Source organism: Harpia harpyja, chromosome 9 (genome assembly GCF_026419915.1).
Source record: "Harpia harpyja isolate bHarHar1 chromosome 9, bHarHar1 primary haplotype, whole genome shotgun sequence".
In the NCBI taxonomy this organism is placed as follows: domain Eukaryota; kingdom Metazoa; phylum Chordata; class Aves; order Accipitriformes; family Accipitridae; genus Harpia; species Harpia harpyja.
The window spans coordinates 41,724,741-41,745,728 of record NC_068948.1 but is presented as its reverse complement, the minus strand read 5'-3'; the positions used below and the strand labels follow the sequence as shown (position 1 = coordinate 41,745,728).

Genomic DNA, 20,988 nt, shown 5'->3' with positions numbered 1-20,988 from the left:
AGCGCCCACCGCTGTGACTCGGACCCATCTCCGCTTTGCGGGGGCTCCTTGCTCCAGCCCGGCACGACCCTTGGGAGCTAAAAGCTTGAGCTACTGCCCTTGCTCAGTGCGGTGATGGAACCCAGCAGCCCCTCGTGTGCTAGCCACGGCCTCGCGTGGAAGATGCCATCCACGCTGCCGCTGAGGCAGGCAGGGGGAGCGAGAGACGGCAGGGAATTAACAGCGCGCTCTCCTCAGATAACCTTCCCAGCACCTGCTCGCTTCATTCCAGGCACTTTGTAACCAGAATCCTCCCTGCACGAGTTATTAGTCTAACCCGCCGCTGGCGCACCAGACAATCGGGATCAGAGCTAAATCTGGGGTATCCGCAGGGAACCGGCTCCTGCTTTGTATGTCCTGGCTGGTCCAACAAGGGCAGCTGAAAGTCAGCACTGAAAAATCTTTCACTTGTAATCTTGCATTTGGTCTAGAAATTAAGCACTAAAGCACAAGAGAAAGCGTGGATCCCAGGGACTGCCAACACCCCTCCGCTGTACTGTGTTTCGCAACCTGCGCTATCTAATGAGTCCTCTCCAGACCCTGGGGCAAGCAGAGCTCTCGCTCGCATGTCAGAGGGCTGGGGGGGGCAGAAAGGCAGCGCTGGATGCGCTGCTTTGCCTTCCCCCGCCTGCCCCTGCACCCAAGATTCGACTGACTCGGGGGGAGCGGTGAGTCAGAGGAGAGGATGCTATTTTGAAAAGACAGAAGGGACTGACATAAGTGAACAACAGGAGCTGGTTTGAAACTCTTGGCACTCGGCTCCTGTTCAGCCCACCACCGCTCGGCAGCCAAGCCGGGCAACGAGACCCCCGGGGATGCTCCTGACAAACCCGCCAGGTCTTAGAGCATGCTGTCACTATCCTTAACTTGTCATTAAAAACATAAAAATCAAACTTGCCCATTTTTCATTACTGTGAAGTAACGGCCCCATGTATTTCTTGACTCTAACCCCATGGTTTTTTAATGTATTTTATGTTACTTTACTGATTTGATCTGGATTATGAGGTAGTTCAGGGGACTCTCACTGGGACTTCTACATGCTGAATCCATTTCTGTAATCTTGGACTGTCTCTTTTTTGCCCTCATCTTGTGACCAGTGATATCATTAATCCACTGACCTTGCAGAGAAACAGCTTTTCTCTTTCCAGGTATCGCAGCTGGTGATCTGGCTCCAAGTCCGCAGGGATGACCGATACGCACACAGCACTGGACTGGCGTCCTGCTGAGCATCCAGCCTAATGCACTGCATGGCCACAAAGGAAATGTAATTCATCAGACTTGGTCTCCTTAATGTAAGAAAGAGCCACATCCCTCAAAGATCGAATCCCTCCCGCTGCTCCCAACTACCTGGAATAGCTGTGGCTACTCAGCACTTTGGAGAACTAGATCTAAAATTAACAGATAATTTCCCTCCAAGAAATAACACCTTGGCCTGGACATGGCACACATCGTGGGGAGTCTGAAACAGAAAGGCTAAAATTGGCTCTGGTCTGGGGTTCTGCTGAATGGGCTAATGCAGGTCTGACCAACACACGCGGGTTATCAGCAGTATTGGAAACCTCTGGCCAAAATCATCCCAATTGCAGGACGTACCCCAGTAGCAACATAAAGGTTACTTCCAGTACTCAGTAGCAACTCCTGCCTGTGTGAGGCGGAGTGACCCACCTTCACCATCACTAGTGACCATCTGATCGAGGCAGAGGTAGGTGATGGGATGGGAACAGCTCTCCAACCGCTGGGACAAAGAGCTGAGTTTCTAGCCAGGGTTTGTGCTGTACAGCAATGGTAGCCCACAGACCTCCACAGCAGTGTTTGTGCTATCAACGGTGGCCTAAATTTAAAGAGACAAAAATAAAGACACATTAGAGAGCAGCCTAGGAACGGAAAGCGTGCACAGTCCTTAACAGGGCAGTAAAGATGTAGGACTTTCATCTGTCGAGCATGCAGGGCTCATGCCTCCCTCACTGCAGTGCCCTGATTTCAGCCGCACATTGCAGTCCCGCAGCCCAGTGGCAGCACGACACTGAAACAGCTATGGAAAATGGAGGGGAGTGGAGGGAGGAGACAATGGACCTGCAGAAGGACAGGCTGATTTAACACCCCTCCCTGCTGCCAAATGCTCCGTGGGCTCTGGAGTCATCACCCAAAATAGAGCCATAGCCTGTGCCTCCTCCAAGAGACAGTCCCTGCTGGAAACATGTCAGGGCGTTGCTGGGGCAGGGATTTACAGCGCAGGGAGCCACCTTGGGAGCTGCTGACACCGCACCCCACTGTGCCTGGCTCCTTTCCCTTTACCCCACCAGTCAAGCTGCCTGTTGATGCTTGCTCTAAGCCTGGGAACTTGACACAGGGCTTGACCCAGCAAGGAATGCAGGCAGGGTTTGGGCAGAAAGGAGAAAAGGTCCTGCTTTAACCTTGGGATGCAAGTCAGAAAGCCACCACAGGCGGCTGTCATCTAATGCCCAAGACACCTTGACACAAGGGGTCCCCTCCAGTCCAGCCCCAGCCTGGCAGAGACCGAGTGGCTCCGAGGCAGCCCCTGCGGCAGCCGGCCTCGCTGCCCCGGGAGCCCTCTTGCACTTCCCAATGCAAGGACACGTCCTCCCACAGAGAGCAGCTCGTCCTGAGTAACCACCTCCTCCTTCGCTTGTTTGGCTGCCAGGGTCCCTCCCGAAACGTGAGCTGCTTCAGCCCCAACTTGCCCTAGACAGCCTCCGTCAGCACCCGAACAAGACCAGTCACGCGAAACCCTCGCTCCAGACGCGCCGTGACAGCGCGGGACCTTCGCCCCTCGTGCACTTTAATCACAAAGCAGCAACGCAGCCGGTTTCTTGGGTTTTCCCATACTCTCCATCACCTTGCGACGCCCTCGCTGCAGCTTCCAGGCCTCAAAACCTTTGCAGCAAACCCACCGCAGGCTGCCCACGGCTTTGTCCCAGCTGTCCCCTCGCAGGTCACACGCAGTCACTGGGTGGCACTGTGCCCCTGCCTGTGCAGCCACCCAGCTCCATCCTCCTCCTCCTCCTCTTGGGGTACCCTGGAGGAACCCCTCGGCCAGGGCAAGAGGCGAAGGCTCTCCTCGCCAAAGCGCACCCACGCACGGCAGCCAGCCCCGCTCAGCCACGGTGGAAGGGGACAGATGCCCGGGGACCCCGGGATCCCGCAGGGAAGTGACCCCCGACACCCAAACACAGGCTCCCGCTGCCTCCCTGCCAGGCTCCCTTTCCCCGCTACGGTTACATTTTCATTACCATGGCAAAAGGAGATCAACTGCATCTTTACAATATCCCCCCTCCATAAAACTAATAGGCCAGGCAATTGGGACGGCCCTGTGAAGTACTTTATAGTCTGGACTCGAGGAGTTCGCGCCGCAGCTCACAGGCTGTCCCAACCCCAAATCCCAGGAATCGCAGCATTATTTCTCCCCACCGTCCCCCCTTTTGGGCTGGGAGCAGCGTGAGGATGAGCATGGCGCCTGGATGCCTGCCTGCCTTCGCTTGTCTCCCACCACCCGGAGTCCCACTCGGCTCCAGTGGCACAAGGCTACTAGGAGCATCCGTAGGGATCAGGGTTTCCTTCTTTCCAGGGCACCGTGACACAGCTCTGCCCCGATTCTGGGAGCTTTTACACCATCAGGGCGAGTCAAGGGCCAAGATGCTGGATCCAGCTCTGGACCAGGGCAGAGGCCAGGGAGGTTTCTTCGTAAACACTTTGCCGTTTGCTTCATTTGCAATTGAAAGCGGGAGGCCAGGCTCACCCTGGGGAGGACCAGACAGCCCTTCTTGACACGAGAATGGCAAAACCCACTCAGCTCTGTAAAAGTCCCCTTCCCTCCACACCAACACCCCGTGTTTGTTTGGGAAGCTGGAGGTGACACATTTGGTGTAACCCAGAGCCCCGTTTCGGAGGGTACCTGGCGGGGTTTGAGGGACTGGTTTCACTTTGCGCATTGCTGGGACCTGACAGATCTCAGTGGTGTGCTCCAAATGTACATCAGCCTGAAACCTACGCCAGGGAGCCCGGTCCTGGCTCCAGCAGTGGCTGGGTGGATGACCTTGGGGAAAGCAGTAACCAAACAGAGCAGCTGCTGCCTACCTTCCTTCTTCCTGATGTGTAAAAGCAGCCCGAGAAAAGTCTCCTTTAATCGCTCCCCCTAAATTAGACCTTCCAGGGGAAATTAGCACACATGCAACATCAGTGGCACCGAGGGAATGGACCCTGAACAACTCGGAAGGGGCTTGATTAGTCTGTTGAAATCCTTCTCTCTTTAGTTGACACCTATAGCTCCAAGCTGTAACAAAGAGTTGGGAAAAAGGATATTTCTGCTGAAAATCTGTGCTCTTTAGAGGTCAGAGTTAAAGATCCTCCAAGGGGTATACTGTTGGGACATATAAGTGGAGGAGACTGTTGCTCTACCATTAGGGTAGAAGACAAATGGAAGATGGGAAAGCAAAAGGTTTCCAGGTCTCCATAAAAGTCAGAAGGGAGACAAAGAGCCCATTTCTCCCTTCTGTGGTTTACTGTCTTTAATCTCTCTTTGCCTTACTGTCCCCACCTACCCCGTGGGAGAAAGTCACGTTTAGACGTGCTGAAAAGCTTAACTAGCATTTGCAAAAATGATTCAAGATCCCCAGACACCGACTGCCAGAGATGCACAAAGTGTTACTGCTCATCCCTCCAGAGGACAACCTCCTCGGCACCAGAGCTGCCGGCAGACAGGCTCTCTGCTCCTGGACGCGCCGGGCAGGTAACATGCACGTGCTAGGCAGAGGGAGCAACATCAGAAATCCTGACAGCCCCTTACAAACAGTCTCCTCCTGAAAGTAATTTCATATTAGACTGTATTCACTCCAGAGAATTTTGTAAAACAACTCCCACTCTCGCCATAGCTGCCGCGAGCGCTGCAGTGCTGGTAACCTGCAGCAGAGCTGGTCTATGCCCACGGCGAGACGTGGCCCTGCCAGCACTTCTGCTATCTCCCCCACCATTTTGGTGTTGTAACAGGATGGGAGGATTAAAACACAATGCCGCAGCGGAGCGATCGCCACGGGCAGCACTTTGGGACTCAAATTACCTCAGGTACCTGGTTTTAAAGTTGGGACTAACTTCATTTGGACTCCACATCAGAGCTGTGTTCTGCCCTGTGGGGGACAGAAGGGAGGACAGCTCCAGCTCCACAACCAAAAGTCTCCCTTAATCCAAGGACAAGATTTCTTTGCTAGGCACACGACGAGCTGCCCTCCCTACCTTCTATACTGTCCGCTGACGTCTGTATTTCAAACTAATTGCCACTACATCATCTGATCCTGCCCAGCTGTCTAAAAAAAAAAAAAACAACATCCTGCGTACCGCTGGGACCTCTTTGTCAGAGGCTGTGAACTCATCTCCATCCAGCACCAGGATGGATTGAACAAACTGAGGCAGTATTTTATTGCTGAAGCATAAAACATGGGAATAAACAAGCACCGAAGTGCTACTGATCATTAAAACCAGATGGGAGCCCATTTACTGCCTCCGACAGCGAGGTGCCACTGCTGCTCCGCTGAGGCCCCATTGAAATAGGAAACCCAGTGCAACCATCTGGGAGGTGCTGGACGGCAGCGGCTAAGGCAGCCTCTGCAATTCAGGCCTGGATTTATCTGTACTGTCCTCTCACCACCACCCCGGGGATAACCAAGGACTGACAGAGCTTTTAGTCCTGGCTCCAGAAATACAGTCGCTCCTGTAAGGTTGCGCCTACACGAAAACGCCCCGGTGGGGACAAGCAGCTCGTCCAGGCCCAGCCCCACTGCCCAGGGGAGGTGGGATGGGGAGAATCACAGGCCAAATTGTCCACACAGAGAGCAGGGACTCGGTTGCTTTTCAACAGTATTTGTTCAAATGTGTGTCAGAGAATCATCACAGCCTCTGGTCCCCCCTGTGGAGTTCAGCTCCTGGATGGTGGATTATCCAAGGCAGCCCAGGTCTGACCTTATTTCCTTACTGACCAGTGCTGTCTGGCATGAGAAGCTAAGTACCACGGTGGGAAGAAGGCAGGGGCCATTTCCTCTTCTTCCTAATCAACGCACCCACCGCAGATAAATGTGCAGCGAGAGCGTTCCCAAGGTCTGGAGTACTGGAAACCGGCCTTCAGAAACAGCTCCATCCTCAGCACCCCAAGCTGCAAGCTGAGCTCAATCCCCCACCTAGACTGGAGCTTGGCACCTTTGTTTTCAAGTCCCATCTTCCCGTGGCAGGGAGTCCTCTCAGCAGCCCGAAACCGGAGCGCTGCATGGGGCCAGGGGTGGATTCCCCGGGCTGTCCCTGCCAGCCGGACAGGAGATGCAAATGGAGCAGCAGACTGCTGGAGAAATGGAGACAGACAGATGCTTTTACACTTCAAAGGGAACAGGGCCCTGTGAGGCTTTCAGGAATACGCACAAATCGATAGACTCCTTTTAAACACCAAGCACATTTGCTCAAGTGTGAGGCAATTAGTCCCCGAGGAGGGAGGCAGGACAGGGCCATTAACAGACATACGGGCAGGATGAAGCGAGGGATGAGAAACATGTGGCACGGCTCCACGCGAGATTGCCAGCCCAGCCTGGTGAGTTGAAAACCGGGCTGTCCTGGCCTAGCTTTCTCATCCACAATTTTCAAAACGCCCTTGTGTCCCCAGGGGCTCTACAGGGAGCGCATTAGTGTCACTCAGCCTACGTCAGTGCAACGCTCAGCATAGCCCTTTGGTGCACGGGGCGGTTTTGATCACATCCCCTCCGCTGCTCAATCGTTCGCTGCTTTTATCCCTGGAGAACGACGACCGGGGATGCCCCAAAGGATGCGGGAGGGCTGACGTACACTCACCAGGTCTGCAGCAATTCTCATTCCCCCCTCACCTGAATGCTGCCGGGTGGTGCCCGAGCTGCTCTGGACAGCTCTGTCTCCACAGAGCCTCTTCTAGATGGTAAAACAGAGCCAAAACCAGATTGCGGGCAAGCAGAGGGCTGGCTGCTCAGCACGAACAGAGCCAGCACGGGGACGACCCCACGGTGTGACAGAAATCAGGCCTGACACCCCCTTCTACTCTGCACCAGCATTTCCACGCAGGTCCACCCTTCACGCGCCATCTCCCAGCGAGGAGATCCCAGGTGCCGGTGCTTTGTAACCCCACAGATGGGAGCTGGAGGAGTGACAGTGCCAGCATGCAGGAGGTCTCTCCTGTGAACAGCTGCTGTGTTTTACATGTACAGTCTTATTTTTACAATGAGAGGCAGAGATACCAAAACTGAGCAATGTTTTATGCCTGGCTGCGTGACTGATGGTGCGCCTGTCCTGTATTGCCAGCTACCCACTCCCACTCTCCTTTAAGGAGGCACAAAATTTTCCCTCTTCAGTAAAAATAGGAGAGGAAGAAATAAAAATCTCAGCATGTCCCCAAAGAACTGTAGGAGATGGAAATTAAATCCATCCATTACACTCACCAAGCAGGGTGCTGTCTGGGCAGGACCACTGTAGTTGTACACCTGCACATTCAAAGAAAAAAAATGGAGTATTACAGAAGTGTCAAAGGCAATCCAGCACCCTACAGCAAAAAGTACTTCGTGCCATAAACCAAACTCACATGACTTGGAAAAACAAAAAAGGAACAACACTAAATCAAGCTGAGCAGCAAGACTGTTCATCATGGCTGCAGCACCTCTCCTCACCCCTGCACTGGAGGATTGCTTCACCCTCTGTTAAAATTTTGTTTGACGATGCTGCTCAGGCCCAGGTCTCAAGAACGCTTCAGTATTTGTTCTGGGCAGCACATGCTGCCTGCTGCAGGGAGCACAGGCCGCAGAGGAGAAACACTTTTTTGACTTGCTTCACTTTGTCCTGTGAACTTGCAAGCAGCTGCGTCGCCTCTCCTTGGGTTTCTCCTGCTCAGATTTGCTGCAAAGTCTAGAAGCCGCATTTAAACCTTACTACATCTCTGCAAAGCACGACAGCGAAACCAGCTTACCTGGAGTTGCTGGGAACCAGGCCAGCAGCACGCCTGCTTCGCACAGCCTGGGGAACCGAGAGCCGAGCCCTAGAGAAACAGGCAGAAACAGGCACCCCGTACAGCCGCAACAAAACCGCGGCAAAGTCGTGCCTCTGAGCACTGCAGGAGCCCAGCCAGCCTCTGGGTGGGCTTTGGGCAGGCATTGCTCAGGGCAAAGGGGGAAAGTGCAACAGACCACCCCTTCCCCACGCTTTGGGGAAAGCCCTTTGTCCTCCCTTCTCCAGCTGGCCCTGGACAGTTTTACCCCCTCTCTCTTTGCTCTTGGCCATTTACAAAGTAAGTTCAGGCTGTGGGCGGGGAAGGAGGTAAGTGAAGACACCTGCACCACGCACATTTGGCCGCTGATGAGCCCAGAGAGAGGGGCTGGCAGCTGCCTGCAGCTCTGGGCAGGAGGTATTTGGCTTTGTGCCGGTCCAGCCCCGCACGGTGGGTGATGGCTGCTGTTTGTTGTTGTCGGCCAAATGCTGCATCCTCCCCCTGCTAAGAGGCTCCGTATGCGATCCCAACCTGGGGCTCGTGAATTAAGTGGCTTTTAAGCTCTGCAATAAAAAGCCATTTGACTTGAAGAATGTTATTATTCCTGGAAGGGGGTTTGCGCTGCTTGCTTGGATTTGCTTAAGGTGAGCCAGTACATATGCTAACCAAGGAAATGCACTGCGGGAATCTCCTGGGAGGCTCACCAAGGACCAAATGACAGACACCCCCATGCTGGGCGGTCGGGTCAACCCGAAAGAAGGAATGAGTCCGGCTCAGCCCGGCTGTCCAGCTACAAGGCGATTCAAGTGCCCCAGCCCAGCTGGGGACAGAAACGCTGCTCCCCAGGACATCCTCATGCCTCTCCGCAGGCAAGGAGCCTCCCCGGGTCCCCACTCAGCCCCCACAGGGACAGGCGGACCCTGTCCCGCACCGTGCACGTGAGGACTCGCTGCTGACACCAGGCACCGAGGAAGGTGCCGGCGAGCAGCTGGCTCAGCCGGGCCCAGGAGGTCGATCTGATGGCACCAGACAGAGAGTTTGGCTTTTGCCAGCTGAGCGCATCTCTCTCCCTCCAACACCTGGAAATCAGATAAGCTCTTACTGAAACCAGCTGGTAGCTTCTTCTGCAGAGCCAGAGGGTGACCAGGCGGGTAAAAGCGGGAGAGGGGACCCTGCGCCCCTGGGAGGACCTGCCGTATCTTTTGAGAGGCGTGGGGAGATGGGGTACTTTGCTGCGCTGCAGGGAAGCAGCATCACAGGTGCCTCCCCCGAGCCTGCGGCTGCTCACTGGGATGTGGCTGTCTGCGGAAGAACTGCAGCGTTGGCAAGAAAGCATTTTTCTGTCATTCCCATCTGCATTGAAGCAGTGTCAGACAAGGCTTAAGGCTGCAAAAACCAGTAGGAGAAACCAAAATAAATCAGGATCTTTATTTCCCATAGGAGATCTACCTAGATCCCATTTATAGTCCATTTGCCCTCATCCTTATGTAACTCCTCTGCAGCAGAGGAGCAGAAAACACAGAGAAAATAAATAATTTGCTGCAAAGAATTAGTGCAAGAGACTGACTCACATCTAGCAATGCAAGCAGATAACCTGGGGCTCGCTGAATACGCTGCAGAGAACAATGAATGCTGAGATCAACGTGTGTCATGCCTGTACAAACTGGCCCCAGGTAACGTGACTAAAGCGGAGCCACTGGTGTGCTTGAAAGAGATGCACAAAAAACACACTTTAGAGTTTATTTTATTGCTCTTAATGGCCTGCCTTCCGCATGTCTCATTTCCTTTTATTGAAGCTGTCAGAGAGGCATTACATTATCTCACATGCGTGCAAAAACAGCGCTTCAGTCGAGCTCATACAGACTTTTAAATGCCACAGCTGAAGAAAACAAGACAGTGGGAACTGCAAAGGGAGGAGGCGGCAGCAGAGTCCAGAGCACACACCTACGGGCAAAATTTCCAAAGGCTTCACACAAACAAGCCAAGCCGCAGTCTCTAACCAGAGACAGGCGAGCGAGGAAACTAAAGGTACTTTTCTAATAAGCCAGATGATTCACTGAAGAAGGGCAAGGAGTCCTGTTGCAACAGAAGGCTGATGAGTAATTAATGGCTCGTCCTAGGCGCAAGTCTGAGTCTTTTACCCCGGTGCAGAGCCGTCTGCCAAATCAGCTCTACCAACAGGCCCATGGGGCAGCAGTACTGGCAACACTACTCTGAAGGTTTGAAAAAAAGAACATTACACCCGTATTTGCAGAGGAGTTTCCCTGTACTGCCCAGTTCTCCTCAGTTACTCATACTCACCACAGCATGGTTTTCATCCTCATTAGCACCCTGTGACAAGAGGGAAATACAACCCCACTTCAAAGATAAAGAAACAGATCTAACCAAGTAGCCTGTGAGGGTGATGTATTACTTTCTCTTTTCTTGTTAGCATGGCACTGGCAGCCATCACGGCGGGGTACCAGGAGGACTGCCTCGCAGAAAGTACCACCCCCAGGGTCCCCACACTCAGGATTCAAGGCACCGAACTCCCTAGCCAGCCTTCTCATCTGATTTCCAAGATGTGGAAAACAGTGGTGGCAAAATCAACTACTAATGGTCAGAGACAGAATATTTTTCTCATCCCCAGAGGACGGCCTTTTACAGCTGACCTGCCTTCACTCAGCTGGCATTTGGACAGCAGGAAATCACAGCGTTCTGGGGTTAAAAACAATCTCCTCCACATTTTTTTTCCCCAACCAGATTTCTTTTTAGTGAGTCACTCACAACCACATGCGTGTCATGCACAGCAGGTATAAATCGCTACTGGCCAGGGTGCTAGCAGAGGAGAGGCTGATAGGGTATTATATACATATACTGTGGTGAAGTCTGACCTTTATTTAAACGCTGCACATCTCACACCCATCCTGTGAAGCCGAGGGGAAGTACTTGGCTGCTCTGCACGTATTGTAATTGTGGCAACAAAAGCAGTTAGCAATATACTATTTAAATAAGAAAGTAGTCATTGTAGTCGAGTTTTACAAATTTGTAGGGTTACTTTTCAAAATCATTTTAACAATAATAAACATGGCTTGACACCTCTACGCTACGTACACGCACAGTGCCGACCTGGTACCTGAACAGACCAGCGCACAGCCTTTCCCGGTGTACCCGCACACCGGTCCTGATGCACTGGTGGTCACAAACCCACCCAGGTCTGCTCATAGACAACATCTTGCTACACACACGTATGGGCACACAGAGAGAAAACCATCTGGCGTACACGCTAAATGATAGCTAAAAGATGCACCTCGCTGCGTAGTGATGGCTACAGGCCACACAGCCGTTTATTTAAAGTGTTACAAGAAAACATTCCCTAAATAACACCTAGGAACGTGTCTATCCTCCCTGAGAAGCAAAGAGCCTGTCTCAAACAAGACCCCATTGCCAGGGCCACTCTGCCACTTGGGCAAACAGGGGATGCTTCCCCCTTCTAACACGAAGATAAAAAGAAATCCTCTTTGCAAGGCAGCACGCAGGCTGCTCACTGGCAGAACAGCTCCTCCCCACGATGGGAGCACAGAGGTAAGGGAGGTGAAACTGCTCTGATAACTAAACATGGAAGCAGATCCCTACAGACTCCCAAAGAGCGGCAAGATGACTTCACCGACCAGCCTGGGAGGTGCCGAGCACACCAGCAATGCAGCACGCAGCTCAGTGCCTACAGGGTATCAGTTAAAGTATATGCCTGATGAGCAATGCCAGGCTGGTGAGAATTTTCTGTCGACAAAGCTCGCTCAGAGTGTAGCACAGTAACCACAACTATAAATTATATTCTCCAGGGGTGGCAGGGGGTGGAAGAAGGAAGAAGTTCACAGTGAAAGGTTTCCTTTCCCTTGAAAGGAAGAGGTCAGAGTGACGCAGCCAGCACTGCTGTTTGTGGCCCTGTTTCTGACAACCACAGGCCTTTGGAAACGCCCAGAGCAGCCCCCCACATTCTGTGAACAACCTCCCTCCACGACCGGCAGAAAGAAGAGTGTTTCACTAACCTCCAATCTAGGGGTGACAGAAGAGGGACGGGCACAGGGGACATGCAGACACAACACACAGCCTTGCTGCCGCTTCTCCTGCACGGGACAAATTCTTCCCTGCCTGCACGACCCACTGCTGCGCTCCAGACACACCTGCGTTGTTGTGTATTTTACTCTCATATGCTGCTGGAAGGAAGGCAAGACTCTAGCTTTAGTTTGACTATACTAAGTGAGGAAACTGCTCAAGGGGACACCAGGATTGCTTGTTTTGCTCGTCTTTGCAATAATTCTCTACAGCTTCTTGGCCGCCTGGATGGCCTCACCTCAGCCCCTATCTCCTTGCACGCAAGTCCTGGGAGGAAGGGATTTTGGCAACTGCCAAATGCGAGATGCAAACAGCCTGGGACTGAGAGTTAGGCAGTTCTTTAAATACTGCTCTTGCAGCTCCTGTGCTTTCCTACTCCTGCCGTGAAAAAACCACTGCGGAACACATTGATTCAGCCAGACCCACGCTGACATGGTCGGGGCAGCCACCAGTTTAGCCACTGCTTGTGAAATACGGTGAGGGTTGTTGTGCAAGGAGACAAGGAAGTGGAGGTGTCCCACGCTACCGCTTGCAGCAATACCTCTTTGCCTAGCGTAGGCAAGGCTTCAAAAGGTCAACACCCCAGAGCAAATTTGATCTCATTTACAATTTTCTTTCAGTTTTTTCATTGGGAAGGGTCTTCCCCGTTCACCAGCAGGCGTAAGGGAACAGAGGGTACTGGCTCCACTCTGCCACGGTCCCATGGGCATGTCCTGGAGCCCCCTGTGTATTGTACTCTGCGGAGAAGGCCGAGTAGCTCATTGCCCTGTACTGGCTGTGGGAAGGCACCATCCACTGGCCGAGGCTTTGCTCGGTGCCGTAGGGACTGTACATGGGTGCTCGGGCCCCGGGTTTCCCGACAGAGTCTAGAGCCATGTTCACCACTCCTGTGTAGTCCTGGGGAGGAGGCAGAGGCGGAGGGAGCGGAGGCAGGTTGGTGAAGCCCTCCGGGAGCTGTTTGGAGTCGTGCTCAGGCACCGTGGTGAGATCCAAGGGGTGGCACCTTGCCCGGAAATCGTTCAAGGTTGCGGCATCGCGGGTGGGAAGCTGCTGGCTGTCCCCAGCTTCGTGGAACCTGAGCCCCGAGGGCAGAGAGAAGAGCGAGTCAAACCTACCGCAGCGGAAAACCGCTGCAAACCCACACAGATCCCCTGCGGAAAGACAGGGCAAGCTCTTAGCATGCCCTCTTCCCCTTGCCTACTGCTTCATCTTATCGTTAGTGTGGATTTTAGTCCAAGCCTCGCTGTCACTCACAGAAAAACTAAATGCCAGAGAAGATAAGCCCAGACTACACTAATTCTGGCTCACTAGAACTCATGCCCAAATTTGCAATGATAAGGAGGAGGGAAAAAAATCACCGGAGTCTTGCCACTCCTCCAACACACTTCCTCCAAAGGACAGGCAAGCTCTGAGGTACACAGAGCTGGCTAGGGGAGCATTTCAGGACAGGGAAATAAAGAGCATTACTAAGACATGAGTATGCCCAGAATCAGTGGGTTTGAAGTAACACAGAAAGGCTTTGTAGTGGAATTATCTCCACGCCTATCTAGAACCTACCACTCAGGTATGCTGGCCGAGAGAAAAGCATCCTTCCTTACTCCCACTGGCTGATTTTCTTAGGAAATACCCAGTAGAAGAGGAGGAATCCCACCAATTAAAGGGTGGCTTTGGACATGAGCACCAGGAGGTACGACTCACCGATACGTCTGGTAGGATGGTGTAGGCACTTGTTGCTCTCTGGCCAGACCTTCCCTCTGGTCAGCTGGCACCGGTGATGCCGCAGGAAAGGCATGGCTGCCATTCTGCTCCGAGACCCAGAAGGGGTATCCGCTGCTGACCACGACGGGGTTACTCTCTTCCTTCACATCTACATTCTCATCTTTCTCAAAATCTGACTCACAGCGGGGAAAAGAAAGAATGGAAAAAAATGAGAAGGGGGAGGAGAGAGCCAGAGCTCACAGTGGTCTACTGGCAGCTGCATTAACTGCAGGATGGTGGCAGGAAACACACTAATACCTCTTCTGCAGTCATACTGTCTGAAGGGACTAGCCCTTTCCAGCTTTTTTCTGCCCTTACACCGTGGTGTTCGGTCCTGCCCTGTCCTCTCCTTAGCTGTGCTACTGCCTTTTGCTACTGAAAGCAGCACCGTGAACTGGAGCAAGGAATGATCAAAGTTAAAAAACAACCTAACAGAAAGAGTAAAGATTTTTTTTTAATGGTATCAGTTCCCACATCTGCATCACAACCCAGCTGCACAAACAGCACGGCTGGCACAACCGCACCGATGAGAACCAAGAAGAAAGCAACGGGTGATACTGCAAGCTCATATCGCTATTGAAGAGAATGTTATGAAAGCACAGCCTACAATCACACATGCTCACAAAGCACGGCCAGGCTGGGAGGCTGGTGAGAGAGCTGATGAGTAGTCAATAATGACAAGCGACTTGCGAGCAGTATCCTGCGGATCATTCCCAGAAAGAGAGTCAGAGACTGAAAACTATACACAGCACTCTTTAGGGACTCCACCCAGAGAGCGGGGCTCGTTGCTGTTGCTGTTCCTTTCTGTGGCCCGCGCACTGTTTGGAAATCATTCTCTGCGTTTGTTGTGATCAATATTACCACATTCCTCAGCACCAGACTCCTTTTCCTCGGGCAGCTTCCTCTTCTGGCCCTTGGCTGGACTAGGCTTCTGGCATTTGGCTCGTCCTTCCCTGGAAAGAAACAAGACATGAGGGTAGCTTGTATGTAAGCTTTTTGCCTAGATAAAATACACAAGGGATGCTGGACAAGCCCTGGAAGACAAAAAGGTGGGATGAACCTCTCTGACATTCTGTGACTTACACCTCTCCTAGCGAAGCACCCCGACAGGCCCTTGGGGAATACGCTTGCCATAGTCCAATTACAGGGTTAGCCATGCCGCCTGCCATCAGCGTGCGCTTCCAGCAAGAGCCCTCGCCCTGCAGGATACTGGGGATAAATCTGTAAAGGGGTTGCCCGCTTCATGTTTGTACAAAAGGCACAATCAACATGGAAACTCAGCACCAGAGGTTTTGGTACCGAGTTTGTAAGTGTAGTCTGATGTTGGATATACATACGATGCACAAAGGTAAGTGTACAGTAGGGTGGGTCTTTCGCTTGAAAGCAGATTTTCCTAAATGGAAAATGAGTCTAAGCTTAGTCAGAAATGATCCTATTAGGAGGAGAAAGAAAATCCATGACATTTTCAAAGTTTAAGTAAAATACAGTCAGTTTTGGCCTTTTTCATCAGGAAATGAGATTTTTTTCAGCCATAAAACAACACAAAACAAAATCTCAGATATTTTCATAACATTTTCTGCTTGGAAAGAACCATTTTTTCCTTCTCTATCGCCAAGGTATGGCTGCATTTCAGTTGGTTTTTTGGTTTGTTTTTTTTTAAATCTCATCCACTAGCTGCCCTCAGACCAGACAGAAGATCTCGCTGGTATTGCTATCCATCTTTCCTCTTGCAGACATAATCTCCTGTTGGAAGAGATGCCTTTCCACACACAGGGAAAGGAGATGAGGGAGCCTCCAAATGTCAGAATCAAGCTGATCTCAAAGAGACACAATGATCTACTGCAGACTCCTGTTATCACTGCTGTTCACGTGTCAGACTCCAGCCTAGCTCCAACTCGCAAGGGCATGCAGGTCTCGAATTTGTCACACTTCCCACATTTCTGTAGGAAATCCTGTATCTCCTCCCGCCCCCCAAGTCTCTTGGGAGGAGGCTGCACAGTGGGACATCATTCCCAGATACAGGCAAACGCAGAGTGCACAACGCAGCAGGCTCTGCAGAGCTAGCTGGTATAGTTTTGCTCAATGGCCTTGGGTAAAATTCACAAGTGAACTCCAGTTATAAATAAATTAAGATGAAAAAACAGTTTACCTTCGAGTGTTCTTCCCATGCTCACGGAAACCTTTAGCAAATGGATTGTTGTCAATCTTGAGCTTTGTAATCTTAAAATAAAAGGAACAAGACTCAGTATCGTGGTGACTGGCTGGGTTCTCTGTTGTTTCAAGACCTTCACCTCAGTATTTATCACAACAGCTTGTCTGAGGGTTTGGAGCACATCCTTGCCACAATATCTGAGCTCTCCCAGCAGCTCCCATTACTGATTAGGAACTGACAGACAGAGAGAAGTGACTTTGCCAGAGTCAGCAGAAATTTGGGTGCGATTCATCTGACTAGAGAAATATACAGGGTCAGTATCTATATTTGGACTTTTGTCCATACTTTTTACTGCTTTTAGGGTTCTGTTAATCACCGACAGTGCAATACAATTGCACTTAATACAATTAAGGTGCATGATTCATCTCATCCCAGAGTAGAAGTTTTCCACAGGAACCATAATATGCCTATTTCTTTCCACTGTCCATCACAGGCGTCCAGGGTGACTAGCTTGGAAGGAGACACCTTCCTCTACAAGATTTCTGAAGACAGAGTAGCAACGTGTCCAAGAGCAGTACTTGCACACTGTACCTGCTCATTCTGGTAGGCAGTAACAGAAGTGAAGACAGTCTCAGGGAAGCTGAAGACTTGGAAGATGCTCCAGCGGACACTGAAGAGGTCATCTGCCTGCACAATGTGGAAGCGAGGCTTGTAACGGTGCATGGAGTGGAGGATGATCTGACACAGAGACAGACAAAGGAGAAAGTTTTATGTGCAACCATTGCCAACACACTGTGCAAAGTCTCCCATGGAGACTCCCAGGACATCCACTTCAAACCAGGGATGTCTGCCCGGGAACGTTGTCCCCACCGTGCCTCTATAGTGACAGTACAGACAAAAGCCTTCGCTCGCAGGTAGTTAAGAGAGCACAAGGGCTGGGCTGAGGAAGGAAGAGAGGGCACTTGAGTATGTTTTAACTTCCACATGATCTAATTTCTCACAAATCTCACTTACGTCCCCTAACATCCATCTGCAATGAATTCCAAGAGAGCACAGCACAAAGGCCAGCTACAACCTACATGCCCATGTTGATCCAGAGTGTTGTTGGTTAGCTTCAGTTTTTGGAAGGAGACAGGTTCTTTCATCCAGTGGCTGCCAGGAGCTGGGGAATCTGGGTGGACGTAGGTGCGACAAGGGAGCTGGGGCTCTGCTTTTCCAGCAACTTCCCACTGATCTTTATTCCACTGTGAAGGGAAAGACAGAAATCTAGAGCTTAGCAAAAATTACTTTCATTACAGGAAAACTCCAGCAACTTTGCTTCACTGTTGATCTAGTGGACTCCTCTCAAGCACAGTCCTGACAAGAAGTAGATTCTCTCTTATAAGCCATAATCTTGTTACCAAAACAGCTCCAAGTTTAGGCCTCATTTTTCCTCCCTTTCTCCCAGTGGCTGTCAGAGAAGTCTGACGTTAATCATGATTAAGACTGTACTGCTTACAATGAAAATTCGTTACCTTTCCAGCTGCTCCCCAAGCAAAACTGACAAATAACTCCAGAGAGGCATAAAATCCACCAATTACTTCTGAACTTTGTCCACAGACAATGTATTTATCAGCCTGGCCAGTGAAGCGTAAAGATTAATCTGTTTCAAATGAAGATGGAAGGACAGCATAACTTCTATTATTTCAAGTACCTACCTTGTACCTGAAGTTGTCCATTGGCACAAAATCTACCAGCATGAGGTACTTGGCATACGGGATTAAGCCAGAGACTTTGATTTTGCATTGTGGAAACATTCGTCTGAAGGAGAAATGAAATATACAGTATAAGGATTTCTCTATAAAGTGGATATTGTCTAATGATCAAGCAGCAGGTCATGTTTACTCACTATTGTGCAAAGTTCTGGTAGCAGTATTTCTACAGGCCAGCTATTGAACATTTTTACCATTTTACTGATGTATTGTCTAATCCTATGGGCTTAGGTGGAATAGGCACTAACAGGGCAGCAGCCACTGAAGGCCTGACATTGTTACTGCTTTTGTTCTGATTCCTGTAACACAACAGTGGGAATCTTAAAGTATTCGGAATTTGCACATAGTTCCTAGCCTTCTGCAGCTATCACAGACCTGGAGGATAGATTAGAGCATTTTCTAGTGTGGGCAGAAAAACGTGCTCTCATCTAAGAGCACATCTAGCTTTCCATTCCAGTACTCCCTGCCACCACTTTCATCTTCTGACTCTGCAAAAAAGCTTTGACACCTACCTCCCTACCCAAAGGGATTATTTCAGCTCAAAAGCAGCTTTGACATAATACATTACAATTTCACAATTTCATATTCTTTCACTGCAAGCTCCACAATGCATGACTCATTTAAACTTTAGAGTAGTCTGCACGCACAGATCGTTACTATTCTACACCCTGTTCTTGTCTGCAAATGCACACTCAAAACCAGGTATTTACTGCTCAACTGCTGCTGCCTCTGACAGGCAAAGGAAGCCCAGGGCACTTTCCAGAGCAACCTCGCAATGCAGCAACAGGAAGAACATCAGTGTTAAGTGTTGAGATAAGAGTACAGAAGTTTTCTCAGCACATCAGCCCCACGGCGACCTTTTGCACTTCACAGCGTGGCCTTCTACGACATCCTGAAAGTGCAATTCTTCTGTCGGGGCAGGCAGATGTGCATAACTGGCTACAAAACTAGTTTAAGGAACATCATTAAAAAAACGAGCACTCGGATATTTCGTCAAAAGCGTGGAGGGGTGCGGTGTGGGCAGCTGTCCTGCTTCCCCTCACCTGCCAGATTTGGTGATGATCATCTCAGTTCCTATCTGATGAAACTTCATCCAGAGACCCATGTCCTCAAGGGTGACCACAATGGAGCTCTGTGGGTAGGGCTCCAGGCTGGGGGAAGGCAGTGCCTCACACGGCGCTTTCACGTCTACCAGGAGAGAGAGAAAACGGTAACTTCAGACAGGCAGGAGGGGAGCCGGCATGAAGCAGCCCCTCCTGCTGAGGAACAGGGTCCTGAGACGCAGCGCCCGCATCGGCCCTCCCAGTACCCTCCAGTGCCAGCTCCCTCCAGTACAGGGAGCTACAGAATTTCACACGCTGTTGTAACAGACGGGGTCCGTACGTCTGGCCATCGCTCCTCCTGTCCGGCCACGGTACCTCTCAGCCCCAAACCACCGCACAGTGCACAGTGCTGGTTCAGCTCAGAGAGCCGAATGCCATGATTTCACCCACGAAGGTCCCAGGCGCTGCCGAGAGCTAAGGAGCCTGTGCCACAATAAACCTCTTAAATAAAATCTATTCTTTTTCTTCAAAAGCTTTTTGTTACTTTGTAGGCTCAGAAGGCATAAAGGCTTTTCCAACAGGTTTGTTTTTAACCGATAAATTAATTTGTAAAGATTTGTGTGTTGTACAAACTCAACCTGACTTCCTTTGTTCCAAATTCATACTGGCAGGTAGCCACAATCCACTGTCATTCCTTTCTGGTACAATCAGAGTTACACAAAGCACTTTACCCAAGAAAATAAAACGAAAGCTGAAAAGACTGAAAAGATTTTAAGTGTACCGGTGAGTACTGGGAGAAAACGACAGATAGGTGGTAGCAGAGGTGAAAAATCTCTCCAGAGGACAAAGAAGGGACAGACAGGAGACCCAAATGTAAGTGAAGGCAAGAAAGGGAGGTGACAGCCAGACCGTGGAATATTCTGAAAAGAGGACGGCTGGTCTGAACTGGACTTGGAGATGGAGACCACCGAGGAGCCTGTGACGGCAGTGGAAGGTGCCTCTTCAGTAACACACCATGGCACACCAGAGGAGCTGCCTGCAATATGCCTGCACTTTCTGTTACAGGCAGAGGACTAACTACGGTCCTGGGGAAGAGGAAAGGGAAACTATTCCGGAGGAACTGTCTTTGGTGTCGATGGTACCCACCACCTTTGAAAGCTGTTTGGATTAAAAACCTCCTATAGGCGCTCCTAACTATATTGTAACACACACGAGAGTGCTGCTGCCATACTGAAAAGCCCAGGCAAAAAAAAAAAGTTTCATTTTAGATCAAAACTTGACCTGGTATAGCTACTGGTGGACTGATTTCACACCCAGTAAGGCTTTACAAACACTGCCCTGCGGTCTGAACGAGGTATTGATAAGCCTGCTCGACTTGGGTCCACTCACAGCCGCAGTGCTGTCCTCAGTTCAGTGCTGGCTGGCCACTTCTGCTGGGCGATGCATTATCATGCACGGCTATTTGTTTAAAAGTGAGATTTTTCTGCCTCTCAGCCTGATCGGCTCTTATTCAGAGCATATCAGAAATACAGGAATTTTCACCTTGTTACAGCTTTCCTGAGTAATGTCTTTAAAAGAACGAGCATAAAAGGTAAACTATTTCCAGAGGAATTAGCTTTTTTCAGAAAGTGATATCTTTCCACAAAAACAACCCAATGCGAGTCTCAGCGGTTCTTCCCACAGTATTAGGAAGTAAAAACCATTTAAATGTAATTTTGTCAGTTTGTAAATGTCTTTAGGCATTTTTAAAAAATATCCTCTTACCCTTTTTTCTGCTTTGATCCAACATTAATGAACTGGCTAAGAAGTGACACCTAGTTTGCTCACTAAGATTAGCCTGTTAACATCTTCTTACTAAAGCTTCCCCCATATCCTCTTGCAAAGACATGAAAGCTGCCATGAGACGATGCATTTGGTAGCTCAGTGCAGCACATGTATCAAAAGGAGTTACAATAAAATTGGGCTGATTTCCCACTGGAGTCATTGAGTCACAAATACATGTAAACAGATTTTGATTAGCTAGACAGATGCTCACTCCTTCCCCAAATGAATTTTACAATTAACATTTTTGTAAGCAAATTCCAGTGCCATTAAATGAGACTACTACAAGGCAGATCCCAGGAGTCCTTACTGAGGGGAGACTTCCAATGA

General features: G+C 50.5%; 1 protein-coding gene across 2 annotated transcripts in view; it reads right to left on the bottom strand.

Moving 5' to 3' along the window:
• Nucleotides 1-9,446: 9,446 nt before the first annotated feature.
• The window catches only part of LOC128146166 (T-box-containing protein TBX6L), a 28,347-nt gene continuing 16,805 nt past the window's right edge, over nucleotides 9,447-20,988 (bottom strand). For both annotated transcript variants that reach the window (XM_052797332.1, XM_052797333.1), the window contains exons 7-14: nucleotides 18,838-18,982; nucleotides 17,741-17,843; nucleotides 17,123-17,287; nucleotides 16,635-16,781; nucleotides 16,041-16,111; nucleotides 14,753-14,844; nucleotides 13,832-14,024; nucleotides 9,447-13,208 (exon numbers count right to left, since the gene is read on the bottom strand). In XM_052797332.1, coding sequence (XP_052653292.1) covers nucleotides 12,782-13,208; nucleotides 13,832-14,024; nucleotides 14,753-14,844; nucleotides 16,041-16,111; nucleotides 16,635-16,781; nucleotides 17,123-17,287; nucleotides 17,741-17,843; nucleotides 18,838-18,982 — 1,343 coding nt within the window. In that variant the 3' untranslated portion in view covers nucleotides 9,447-12,781. The remainder of the gene's footprint in view (nucleotides 13,209-13,831; nucleotides 14,025-14,752; nucleotides 14,845-16,040; nucleotides 16,112-16,634; nucleotides 16,782-17,122; nucleotides 17,288-17,740; nucleotides 17,844-18,837; nucleotides 18,983-20,988) is intronic.